The sequence below is a fragment of the Sinocyclocheilus anshuiensis genome, unplaced genomic scaffold (assembly GCF_001515605.1).
Source record: "Sinocyclocheilus anshuiensis isolate Anshui unplaced genomic scaffold, SAMN03320099.WGS_v1.1 scaffold799, whole genome shotgun sequence".
In the NCBI taxonomy this organism is placed as follows: Eukaryota; Metazoa; Chordata; class Actinopteri; order Cypriniformes; family Cyprinidae; genus Sinocyclocheilus; species Sinocyclocheilus anshuiensis.
This window is the reverse complement of record NW_015548231.1, coordinates 783,888-796,992: the sequence shown is the minus strand read 5'-3', so window position 1 is coordinate 796,992 and position 13,105 is coordinate 783,888. Positions and strand designations below refer to the sequence as shown.

At 37.0% G+C, this 13,105-nt stretch overlaps 2 protein-coding genes across 7 annotated transcripts in view; one reads left to right on the top strand and one right to left on the bottom strand.

Moving 5' to 3' along the window:
* limk2 (LIM domain kinase 2) overlaps positions 1–1,783 on the bottom strand; it is a 26,067-nt gene extending 24,284 nt beyond the window's left edge. For both annotated transcript variants that reach the window (XM_016441811.1, XM_016441812.1), the window contains exons 1-2: positions 1,315–1,783; positions 617–713 (exon numbers count right to left, since the gene is read on the bottom strand). In XM_016441811.1, coding sequence (XP_016297297.1) covers positions 617–713; positions 1,315–1,330 — 113 coding nt within the window. In that variant the 5' untranslated portion in view covers positions 1,331–1,783. The remainder of the gene's footprint in view (positions 1–616; positions 714–1,314) is intronic.
* Positions 1,784–7,892: 6,109 nt separating this feature from the next.
* The window catches only part of LOC107654634 (sodium- and chloride-dependent GABA transporter ine-like), an 18,818-nt gene continuing 13,605 nt past the window's right edge, over positions 7,893–13,105 (top strand). For 4 of the 5 annotated variants that reach the window (XM_016441808.1, XM_016441809.1, XM_016441807.1 and 1 more), the window contains exons 1-2: positions 7,893–8,311; positions 10,101–10,235. In XM_016441808.1, the coding sequence (XP_016297294.1) occupies positions 8,059–8,311; positions 10,101–10,235 (388 nt within the window). In that variant the 5' untranslated portion in view covers positions 7,893–8,058. Of the gene's footprint in view, positions 8,371–10,100; positions 10,236–13,105 lie in introns of all 5 variants that reach the window. The other variant, XM_016441810.1, reaches the window with a different exon arrangement.

Below are 13,105 nucleotides of genomic sequence, written 5' to 3'. Positions count from 1 at the left end.
CAAAGTTCCTTGATTATTACGCCGGAATGAGAGTATAGTTCCTAGCCATATCGGCCTAGAAAATCGCAACTTTTCATTTTCCGTCGGTCTTAGTACACGCTGTAACTACAGAAGAGTCAAGTTTTAAATAGGAAAAATATCGAAACTCTTTGGTCATTTTTGAGCGAGATGCTAACGGTCTAATCAGATTCAATGATCTATGCTAAGCTACAGTTAAAAGTGCTACCGCCAGACCCGTAGATCGGCTGAATGGATTCGAAAACGGTAAAACTCAACTGTTTAACTCTAGGGGAGTTGGAAAATGAGCCTATTTTCAAAAATAGTGGAGTGTTCCTTTAAAGCTTAGCTGGTTCATGCTGGTCTACAGCCTGGTAAGGCTGGTGCTCAGCTGGACATCCATCCTTAAAATCCCTCTAACCAGCCAACAGACAAGGCTGGGAGACCAATTAAGGTCAGCGAGCCATGTTAGACAGGTTTAAGGTGCATTTTTTAGCAGGGTGAAGATTTAAAAAGAAGTAGGCAAATCCAAGAAAAGCAATCAAACGCGTTTTTGTTTATTTCGCCCCATTCCTGAGCAGTCTGGCTCAGTTTAAAGAGAAATCAAGGTAGGACCCACTGAAAGCAAGAGTTGTGCCAGGCGTCTTGAAGAACCTTCACATGAAAGGCGTCCCGAATCCTCCCGCCACAGCCCGTGCACCCGCGCTCTGTCATATCTGTCAATCACAAATCAGAGGAAGGCTCAGATCATGTTTGTTTACATGGGAAGCCCCAGACATTTAACTTTCAATTCGGCGTATTTTGTTTTTAAACTTGCGAGCACGAGCTGAAGTTTCACATTACGTAATCTCGCGCTGCTGTGTCTTTACATTTAATCAATTTGGGCATTTAAACCATTAAAACCTCATCTAAATGCAATGGATTTTATCTAACTAACTCTGCTTTAAAAATATGTCTCTAGAACGTTCTGCAATGAAAAACAGGTTACAGCTGCGGTCCATTTTAGCTGTTTATTTACTTGTTGTGAGATCACAAGCCAGTACAAAACACTTCTAAACGATTATTAAAGAAAACCTTCAAATTAATTAGAAATATACGAAACATATTCAAATTCAGATAACACTGTTGTTTATCGGGAAACGCCAAATACACATACAAAAAAAAAACGAGCGACCCGACTTGTTCGTTTCTGTTGCAACTTAACTAACTTGTGTCTATGAACTGTGACAGACTTAACATAAAGAACTGGTAAGTTTTAAAGGAGCTCAAGTAAACATTTACTGGACGAAGCGTAAAAATCGTTCGCGCAATCCTCACCTTCTCGTTCGTCCATGTCCTCCCCGATCTGATTTAATTACTTATTTGTTCAAGCTCACATGCTGGTCCAGAGAAGTCTAAAGTTCACACGCTGCACAGCAACGATGCTCCTTTTCTGGTCCATGTGTAAGACCCACCGAGTAAATCCAGCTGAAAACTGAGGGGGAAACAACGTTGCATCCAGTTTCCAAACAAGTTCAAAGTTTCTCGGGCTCCCGTCCGTCCGACCAGATGACGTCATAACACAGAAATGTACGGAGACCGGAAGGGGTCAAAAAACAGCATCACCTGAAACAGGAGCGTTTGCAGCCGACTGCGCGACAAACCCGCACCGCGTCCAGCGATACCGCAGCGACATCTGTCGCTAATGAAACAAAGCGTATGCAGTGATTTTCTCTGTTCCACATTCTTTGCTATATAATTTTAGTACTTTATTCAGTGTACAATGACGAAACCCATAAACACTCTTTAAAAGAACACAATTTAAAGTTAATATGATCTAAAATATACACTGTGGCAAAAAAAAAAAAGTATCTGGACACCCCCTTCTAATTAACACGTTTGTCTATTCCACTAATATCTAGTACAAATCTTGATGTTACAATGACACTCTAGAGAATGTCAGTTTTTAACTTTGTGGCAGCATTTTAAGAAGGGTCCTTCTCTATTCCAGCATGACATTGTCACTGTGCACATCTGCTTTTATCATACACATAGCAAAACGCATGTCAGCTGTACTAAATGGCTGGTTTCCACGGACTTAAAGGGGTCATATGATGCGATTTCAAGTTTTCCTTTCTCTTTGGAGTGTTACAAGCTGATTGTGCATGGATAAGATCCCTGACGTTGCAAAGACTAAAGTCTCAAAACCAAAGAGATATTCTTTATCAAAGTTAAGACTCTGCCACGCCCCCCTAAAACGGATCCCACATATCTATGTCACTATGTGGAAATATTAGCATAATGCCGCCCAAATGTGCTCGCAAAGAAAGAAGGCGTGGTTTCAGTAACTGCAGTTAGTGTTGAAGCAGCCATGTCAGGGAGACGCTGTGTGTTTCTAGGTGAAAGCAAAAGCACTTTATTTGGCCTTCCGGAAGTAGATGCATTTAGGAATCTTGAAGATTACTTACAACAGAACAGCAATGCATTTTCTGGACGACCGTTTGTGAACCTAGGAGAGGAGGTAATTCTGACTTTGCTATGACAGTCTGGAGCTTCTGAATCAGCTACTGTTTTGTTATTAGTTTAAGTATTTGCTACTGACTGTTCAAATGCGGAGTTTTGCGCATGGTGTGCTCGCGATTATGGTAAGAGGCGTTACATTTCCGACGAGTGCTTGCGGTGTTCGGCCAATCACAATGCACTGGGTCAGCTGGCCAATCAGAGCAGACTGCGCTTGTCGGAAGGAGGGACTTTGTAGAAAACTAAGCATTTTTGAGAGAGGCGGGGCATAGAGGACCTACAGTAATGTACAGTATTTGAAAAATAATGTTTTTTTTGAACATTAAAGTATGTCAACATATTCTGTTACACCAAATACACAAAATAATGATCTTTAAAAAAGCATCATATGACCCCTTTAAAGGTCTTTTTTATGATCTCGATGCAGAACAATAGTAAAGTTGTTAGGACATCTTTACTGTTGAAAAAGATAGTTGATGTTTTAGATGTATGATTGTTTTTTATATAAAAGTTTTTCAGTTTGATTTCATTGTTTCATTAGTTTGTATACTCTTTTATTACTTTGTGTACTCCCCGATTGTTCAAAATGTCACTGTGCACAAGTGAAAGTCCCTAAAGGTATAGTCCACCGAAAAATACAAATTCTATCATCCTTCACTCACCCTTGTGTCTTTCCAAACCTGTGTGACTTTTTTCTGTGTAACACAAAATAAGATATTTTGAGTCGGTAACAATACCACTTCTGTTCCCATTGATTTTCACTGTATGGACAAAAAATTCAAAGGAAGTCAATGGTCAGAGGAAGGCCTTATAGAAATGCTTCACTGGAACTGGTGTGGACTTGTGCAGGCCCTGTGCAATTTGTTCCACTCCATGTTATTGTATGGTGTAGTATTAAAATGTATTTTCATAGGAATTACTGTAATACCCAAACCTGCTAGTTAGAAAGGGGTGTCAACATACGTTTGCCATACTGTGTATTAAAACTCCTATAGCACCATTTGTGATTTCTCAGATTGCAACAATCAGGGAAACCTTTGGAGTATCTTTTCTCAGTCAAAAAGAAAAGGATGGATTTGAGGCACTTAAAGAGACATATTATGGTACATATCAAGTACACAATAGAATAGGAAAGGGTTTGGCCAGTGTGGCAGTCTGAGAATCATCCAATGATGCCTTGAGTATCTTTTCATTGTTAAAGTGTAGACTATTCAAATTCTCAAACCACTGGTTATAAATGTTCAAAGTTATGCAAATTCATATTTACATTAGTTTATCCTTTTGACTGCGCTCTACTTCCATCTTAAACATCCATTTCTTAAAACCACCCAACAGTCTTCAAACATGATGTTTTAATTTATTTTCTGATGAAACTACAAGTTCTTGCATTCCAACTACTCAGTCGCTCTGTAGTAATTTACATTTTAGTGGCAGATTCTAAAAAAAAGACATAAATGTAAGATCTGCTTACGTTATGTACAATATCTGAAACAATCTTTTCTCATATAACTCATTTTAAGTTCTTGTATTTTTTTATCTGGACCATATTATAGACAGTTTGGCAGTAGAGGGAGCTCATGTAATGATCCAGAACTGGATAGCTTCACTTTTTCTGTTCTCTTATTATCCTTAAATTAGCTTTAACTATTTTGAACGAAGACTGAAACCTTGTATACCCTTACCAAAAAGTAGTATACTTCAAGTTTATTTTATTAAGTATACTTAAGTAAAGTTCAAGTATATATTTTAACTATACTTTATGTAGTAAGTATACAAATATCAGTGTACTAGTAGTATACTTGTAAGTGTACAAGGCCTTGTAAAGGCCCACTTTTTGAACAAAAAGCTGAAAAAAAGACTGAATTGGATTCAGAATGATAACCAAAACGTAGTTAGAGTCGATCAACACCCCAAAGCTTCACAGTCATTATTACCTCTTCATTGGTCGACATATTATTCCATAAAGTTACACAGTTTTGATGCTGTTTTATGTCTGATGATAGTGTTAGAATACATGTGGAAGCATCTGTTGTTTCGGTTTCTTCTTCACTTGTGTTTTTTGGAAATTCTGTACAGAAGATGTGTACTAGCGCTCCCTACAGTATAACAATGAAAACACAGATTCTAGGAGCACAAGTATACAGTAGCTCAAATATATTTAGACTTTTTCTAAGTATAGGTCAAGTATACTTAAATGTCATTTTAAGTATATTTCTGAGAAGTTCATAAAGCCCATTTCTGAGAAGTACATAAAAAGTAGACTAAAAGTATACTTTCCTAATTTTTAGCTTAAAAGAAGTATACTAATAGCACACTTGAATAAACTTATTTTTCGTAAGGGTAACAGCACTTCGCGTGTTTATTGCCATCTTAATATCTCTTGCCTTGTTGTATTCCTCAATTGTAAGTCCCTTAGGAGAAAAGCGTCTGCCAAATAAATAAATGTAAATGGATAGAGGTTGAATTATGACGAACTTATTTCAGTTTTCTCAAGTCATTGGGTGGGTCACACTCCTGACAATGTCCTCTACTGTACCTGTCTACATTGTTAAAGTAAGAATCTGTGCAGCTTATTTCACTCATCTCATGGAGCACACTGAACCCCTCCCAGTGTATTTGACTAAATGTAAAAACAGCAAATCCAAACAATGTGTCTGAAAGGTCAAAAGGCTTTCCTGGTTTGCCACCCTTTGCTCTCAAATTGAATGTCAGAATGAGATTGCAGAAATGATGATGATGAGGATGTACATTTTTCATAGATTGTCCATTGTCCATAGATGAAAGAGTGTGGAAACAGGTCAGAGGATGCTTTCTCAGAGGATCAGGACAGATTGTTTTTGTTTAAGAACATCACAAAGGAACTGACAAATGTATTGTTCATGTCACAAGACAAATGTGTATATACACATAGAACCCCCAAGTCCTTCATACATGCTGAGGCGTGTGTTTTCACATACGTGTGTAAGCTGCATATATTAATTTTGCCGCCTATAGTCACAATGCCCGCATGTGTAGGCAGAGCAGGGCTGCATAGCAGAAGCACACCAGAAGCATAGGTCCAATAGTGTTTCAGAACTGACCCCATCCTTTGCCATGATCTGACCGCGTAACCAACTCAACATGGTTGACTTATAATGGCTGTTATTAAAGGAAACACTCAAAGCAATAGCCTAGAAATTACTTATTTGCAGTATAAAAAGCAACAGCTCTGTCAAAAAACAGAAATGCAGTCCCATGGTGAGCCTGCTGTATTGAATAGCCTGAATCCATCAATTTAGAAAGCCTATATTGATTAAAAAGAAATAAAGCAATTTTAACAGTTGAAACATTAGGTAGGCTTTATTTTGGAAGCAGTTAAGATTGCTTCAAAGCCTCGACTTGATTATATACTACTACTTTTTACTAGCTTACTCTTTTTACTAGTACTTATTTATGAAGAATCATGGAAATGTTGATGTTCACCCACAAAAAAAATGTGTGTACATTTTTGGTTGACACAATGTTTAGGGGGTGCAGTGTATGCAGTGGATAGGGGGTGCCTTTTCGCTGAAATTCTGTGAAAATCTTTAATAAAACATTGCAAATAATCAAGCTTATTTGTTACAAATAATTAAACATTTTTATGCAACTTTTGTTTTGCATTTTAAATTAGTTAAAAAATGTATTTCATTTTAAAGTGAGTATACCTTTGGTCACATGACCAAAATGAATAGCTAGATAGACGTTCTGGGATACAGAACAGAAAAAGATAAAGGAAAAATGAAACACAATGCATTAAAACGAGGACAGCAATGTCCAAGTGAACAAACAAAGTTTGGTTTAAAAAAAAAGATATCAATACACTTTTTTCTAAAAAATCTAAAGTTGAGAAAACTTAAAAGTTTAAGGCAACCAGCTTCAGCAGATTTTTGAGTTTTCTCAACTTATTTTTGTAGTAGATTTTTGAGCTTTCTCAACTTTTGAGTTTTTACAGTGAGGGGGTCAAAGATATGACCCCCGGATGAGTCTGCATCCCTTCAAGCAAGAAACAATGTGTGGAAACTGCCATGTAACGTTGTACTACTACTTCCCTAAATTGCACTGGTATCTGTCACAGCCAGCAGAGGCATATTTTGTGGTTGGGTTTGTGTTTAAATGGACAAGGTGAGCAAATACAGAGAGCAAGTTAACGCCCCCTTGGGGTAAAACGCCCTACTACCGTTATATTCTGTTTAATTTTAAGATAAAACTGTCTGTACTCTGATTTTGCTGTATTTTATAAAGCAAATTGCTTTTTAAGCCCTCTTGGTACAAATGTAAGTTTTGTTAAAAATCCAATAGCCTAACATGAAAATTCTGTACTTGGTTTATAATTTATATGTCACTGTCACTATTATGATAACTATTCTATGTAATTTTTTCAGAGTAAAAAATTACGGTCCTTAAAGGGATAGTTCACCCAAAAATGAAAATTCTGTCATCATTTACCCACCCTCATGTCGTTCCAAACCTGTATGAGTTGCTTTCTTATGTTGAACATAAAAGAAGATATTTTGAAGATTGCTGGTAATCAAACAGTTGGTGGTTGCCATTGACTTCCATAGTATTTTTTTTATCCTACTATGGAAGTCAATGGCAACCACCAACTGTTTGATTACCAGCAATCTTCAAAATATCTTCTTTTATGTTCAACATAAGAAAGCAACTCATACAGGTTTGGAACGACATGAGGGTGAGTAAATGATGACAGAATTTTCATTTTTGGGTGAACTATCCCTTTAAGGGGGGCGTTTCCGCACTCTCTACCTATATAGCCTAAAGTTAAACGCAGGGCTTCTTTCGTGAAAGAATGAATGAACAGATGCAGTTGTGGGTGTGTTTACTTTTTTTAAATCCCGCCTTTCCCCTCATCATTTGCCTATTGGCACCGGACTTCCTTCCTCTCATTTCTGCAAACTCATGATGAATCGGCAATACAATCCTGTAAGTGCATTTACTCGATACATGAAAGAAGAGGATGTTACATGTAAACTTAAACCTCTAACTAGCTGAATTTGTATTAAATTACATAGCCCAGGCTACTGGTATACAATATGGTCAATCTAAATCCTCAAATTGGGGGTCCAGTAGTCAAATATCACAATTAAAACCTTTATCATCATCAGTATATAATGTTTCAAGTCGGTAATACAGGCGACATTAATTCTGCATGAAGCGCACCAACCTCTACACATGCACGCTCGTTATTTGACTCGATTTTTCATTCGCACGTGAGCAAATGAGCATTGCAATATTGCATAGCCTAGAGCAGCGCGTTTTCACAGTCGACTTGCGTCACTAAAAGGGCGGGGCCAGTATCGTGACAGCTATGTAACATAGGAAACTATAGTTTACGGGGGCTGGTCTTAAAAACTGTGTAACTGAGCTATATAAGCTGCTACGACTTGTGCCTATTATGTATTTGGAACAGTTAAATACAATGCGGTATCTCGTTGTCTTTATATTTAAAAAAAATGTATGTATGTGTTTTATATGATTATAGCACTCTATATCCTTCGCTTTATTCAGCTGTAAACGTATGTAATGATGGGAGTCGGAGCTGATAATAAAACCGAGAGCACATCTAGTAAGTTTACATTGCAGCAGCTTAAGGAAAAAGAGGAGGTAGAGCTCGGCCATGCTGAAGCTATGAGGCCGGCAAAGGATGATCACCAGTCAGCGGAGCCGAGAGAAACGTGGGGTCGGCGTCTGGAGTTCGTGCTCGCCTCCGTCGGTTATGCTGTGGGTTTGGGAAACGTGTGGCGCTTCCCGTACCTGTGCTACAGGAGCGGAGGAGGTAAGCGACGAGACTCCTGCTGCTCCTCTCTCCTGACTGATCACCGCAGAGCCGCTCTGGTGCCATGCTTATGTTCTTATTATGTATCTTATTACTAGCCCTTACAAAAATTGACATGGTAACCATGACAGTTTTCATCAGAATGTTAATTATGCTTTACAGTATATGAATCATAGCTAAGTGCATGTAGAGTCTCCGAAAAATATATTACAGATATTAAAATATCTAAAAGATTTTTTTTTATATACGGTAATATCTACTTTTGAGGAAAAAAAAACTTTTATCTGGCAAATAAGTCAGTGTGGTCAACTAACATCAACATGCAGGAAGCCGTTTTGTTGTCATGTGACATACAAACCATAACAGAGAGGACCCCTTTATTGTCAAATTCATTTAAAAAAAGATGGCCCCGTTGGAAGCGCACCGACATGTTGCGCCTTTGCGCTTCCGGCGTCCCGAGTTCGAGTCCGGGCTCGTGGACCTTTCCCGATCACACCCCCCTCTCTCACCCATTTCCGTTCCTGTCGACCTACTGTCCTATCTAAATAAAAGGCATAAAACGCCAAAAATAAATCTAAAAAAAAAAAAGTCACACACCACTGGCCCTTTTATGTAAAAACACTTTCTTGCTAGGCACCAGCCACAAATGAATGAATAATGTTTTAACATAATGATTTGTGTACATGTGTGAAAGGTTTTTAATAGTTTTTACTTAAGGGTTTACCACCTTTTTAGAGTGTAAAAATGTAAATATTTGTACAAAAGTGTACAAGTTATTTTCATGAACTACATTTTCAAAATGTATGACCTTCATTTAGTGTTTATTTTATTTCTATTTATAGAATTTATTTGAAGCTAAGGTTGCAGCAGTTGTGTAACTATAAGATGTAACAATAGTAACTCCAGGAGTTTGTGCCATTGGGTATGTGTCTTGTTTTCTCACGCAAGACTTTGTTTCATCGTTGCTCTTTTGACCATTTTTTCCATTGTTAATTATTGACTTAAAACATATGAGTTAGAGCATAAGCGGTTGTTGTTCATGTATATTTATCAACCATAAAATGTCCTTATTGGGTTGGCAAATTCCATATACAGTATTTTCAATGGTTCAAAAAAAAATCTTGAAAAGATATACCAGATGCGTGCCAAAATGATTTAAAATGTTTGAAGAGATGCGATATATTCTGTTCCGACAGTAATAATCAATAAAACTGTAAGCTGTGATCTGTGATATTTAAAGTTCACCGCAGATATTCCTGCCTCCCATTGCTTCATGTTTGTATCGCTCCATATAGTTTTAGTTTGTTCAGTGCATATACATATTGTCCAGATGAATGTTTTCTTTCTGCACCTGTGTTTTCAAACCCATTCATGACCCAAAATTCTTTTTTTTTTTAATCTTAAAAAAAGTTTAGAAGTCATAAGGAAGAGATTTGTGGCAAGACCTTTTTATTTATTAGAGCATGTGAATAAATCATCTTGCTCTCCTGAAAGACACTTCCTCTTTTTATGGTAAATTCGCATTAATATGAGTTGCAAGAAAATCGTTTTAACCTCACAGAATGACTTTTTGCGGGGTAGAAAATGGAATTACAAGACTATCTGACTATCGTTAATATTCTGTTGATGTATCCCTGTCAGTTTTATGAAGACAAAAATACATTTGTGACTGCTGAAGCAAAACAATATTTTTATTAAAAACAAATTCAGTTTTATTTCAAGAATATTTAATCATTTCAAATCAAGTATTGTTATCATGTTTCAATTTCCAATCTTTCACATGTTCCAGGTGCTTTCTTGATTCCCTACTTGATCATGTTGTTTCTCTGTGGTATCCCACTGCTGTTCATGGAGTTTACTGTTGGGCAGTACACCCGTCTGGGGCCGGTCCACTCTCTGGCTAAAATATGTCCCCTCTTTAAAGGTGAGTGGTCCTTGTGCCCTAATCCCTCACATCGCCTGTGTTCAATTCTGCCATCCAAACATAGTCCAAGCAAATGACCTGTCTTTTTATTTTATATGTTGTATGGGACATTCCAGTATTTCAATCACACGAATAGCCTCCTGCTCAACTCTTACCACTGGTCAAATCTGTTCAATGACATCAAATGAGTTCAAGGAATAAATCATTTAAAGATATATTTTTATATAAATTCTTGTAAAACCTTGTTTTTTGTTTCCCAGTGATTATTTATGTCCTGCTTTTTTCTGTTGGTTATTGTGTCAACAAAGGTGAATGCTCATCATATATCACTGAACAGTGTTACAGTAACATACTTATTTTATGAAATTGCTAAAAGGTATTTATTTTAAGCATTGCAACTCTTATCATTTTGCTGGACTATGTTTAGTGGTTGATCTCGTCTCTTTGCTTTGACGTGGCAGTTCAAGCATGGATACTGACTGCAAAGCTTATCTATTTTCCCTATAAAATGTGTGGACCTGCAATTATATGACGCTTGATCTCTGATGATCTAGTGATGGCTGATCTCTACTGTGTTTACCTTATTTCTACTCAGTTTTCTGTCTGAATCAACCTCTTCATATTTGAATTCCCATGTTTATTAAATCATGCATTGTTACTGTGCAAACAACAATATTTCTTCTAGAATCCTCATCACTTTTAAGTGAAAAATCTTTATTACTGATAATAAACTGGAAGAACTATTTTTAAATCATTGAGTCAATTTCAACCTGAACCTCGAGACCATTTCATTTGGAATATTTGGAAATAAATCTATTTTAGTTCATTTATTTATTCACAGGTTATGTTTAATTGTTATGTCATAAAATATTAAAAACAATAATACTATTATCTACATGGTTATATGTTAAATAAAATAATTTTTTTAAATAATGCCATTTTATGTAAATTGAGGGCAACTTATTTGTAACCAAAGCGAGTGTCAACATTAAGATGTTCAGCCATCACTGTTTGTCATTTGGATTTCTTTCCTTTTTTTTAAATTTGACATTCTTTCACCTGCTAACTAAGGACTTCTTTCCTCAAAGACAGAGATAGTCTACCCGGTCAAATCTTTTGGGTCCGTCCCTTGATATAGCGCTCATTTCAGCCGATTATGGCTCCTTGCTAGCAGAGGGACTGAAGCAGGTAGTTCTTTCTGTATATTCTTTTGACTGAAATGTACCCTTATGTCACATTCTTTGTGATGTTCTGACAATCCACCTAAAAAAGTGAGCAATGGGCTATTCAGTGGCTCTCCTTTGTTATAAAGCTCTTCCTTTTACTTCTGCATTATCTATCTTGGTATGCTCAGTAAAGTAACCTCACACCTAAGTAACCTTTCTGTCTCTGGGGTAATCATTTCCTCATGGGTTAGTCTTTCATCAGGTGTTGACATCAGGGTTGTGTGACTTAACAAGGTGCCATGGTCAAAATGGCACCATTCAGCTCAGTATAAGACATTAGAGTGGCTTATTTGTGCACTTAACAGGAAAGAGAGAGAGAGTGTGCATGCAATTATGTTTAGTCATACAGCACTAATGTGATTCTCAGAATGTGGAACGGGTGGTAGAATTGCATGTGGTACATCAGAGAAGATGAATTCTATGGGTTCTGAAAAATATTTCATCTGTTCTCAAAAAAAGACTTTTTCTAACTGTACTGGGATGCGTTTCCCAAAAGCATCGTAAGATCTACGATCAACTTGGGCTTACGATGCTTTTGGGAAACTCAGCCCTGATAAACTTGTGTGGCAGCTGGCCAAAATGCCTTTCTTTTTATAGTATTTGTCACAGAAACAAAATTTCTGCATATATTTTTAATTAATGCAACTTAATATCTCTCAATGCAGATCTGTTTTTTATCTGTTCACGCATACATACATTTGCTGATGGCTGATATTACTTTGGCTGATCATCTATAGACCCAATTAAATGTTTGGGGCCCAGGTTTCTCCATAAGAAAATAATTATAATACAGATTTTGGGGTTGATTTACTCTTTGAAATGTAATAAATATTTACAAACCAAATAGTGTTTCCCCTTTTAATGATATGTGATGCAATTTTAGGTGCAGATCTGTTTATGAAATAAAATTCAGAGCAACACAAAGTTTACAATAATGTTACGTGCAGTGGATAGTAACCATGGTCATGCAAAAACAAAACAGTTTAGATTGACTGTTGATTCTGGATTTCCAGTAGAGCATCCAATGATCCCTTAATGCCTCTGGTCTATAGTTTTACTGAAGCAGTGAACTCATTTAGACTTAAGTTCAGGAGACCAAAAGGCACTGAGGGAATCTGGGTGACCTTAGAGGGCAGCACGGAATGTGCCAACAACAACATTCCTGTTTGTAGAGCTTTCTACTATTCAGGCCTGAAACAACTAGTGAACATTCCATTTAGACGGTGGGAAAGGAATACAAAATAATGCCAAGATCCACAGAGAGTGACGATAGCTAATCCATGGATTTAAAGCGAGTATCAAAACACGGAAGAAAATCAAATCAATGAGCAGTCATAAAAATAAGCTTTTTAAATGCTATTTGAGCATAAGAAACAACATTCAAGGGGCAGTTCATTTCAGATTTTGTTGCTGATTTAAAATATGTAATTTAATTGCGAGTTCAGTGAACAATGTTTGAGATTTCAGGATTCCTCCATTCATTTAGATAGGAATTGGTCTTGGATGAGCTGCCCGGGGGCGTTGCAAATATGGCCGCGGAGTGAACAGACTTTCCTTGAAAGAGACTTTGGTTGTTTCTCTTTGACCTAATGTTAATGGAGAGCCAAAAACTCATCACCAAACACCAATGACTTGTACATACAC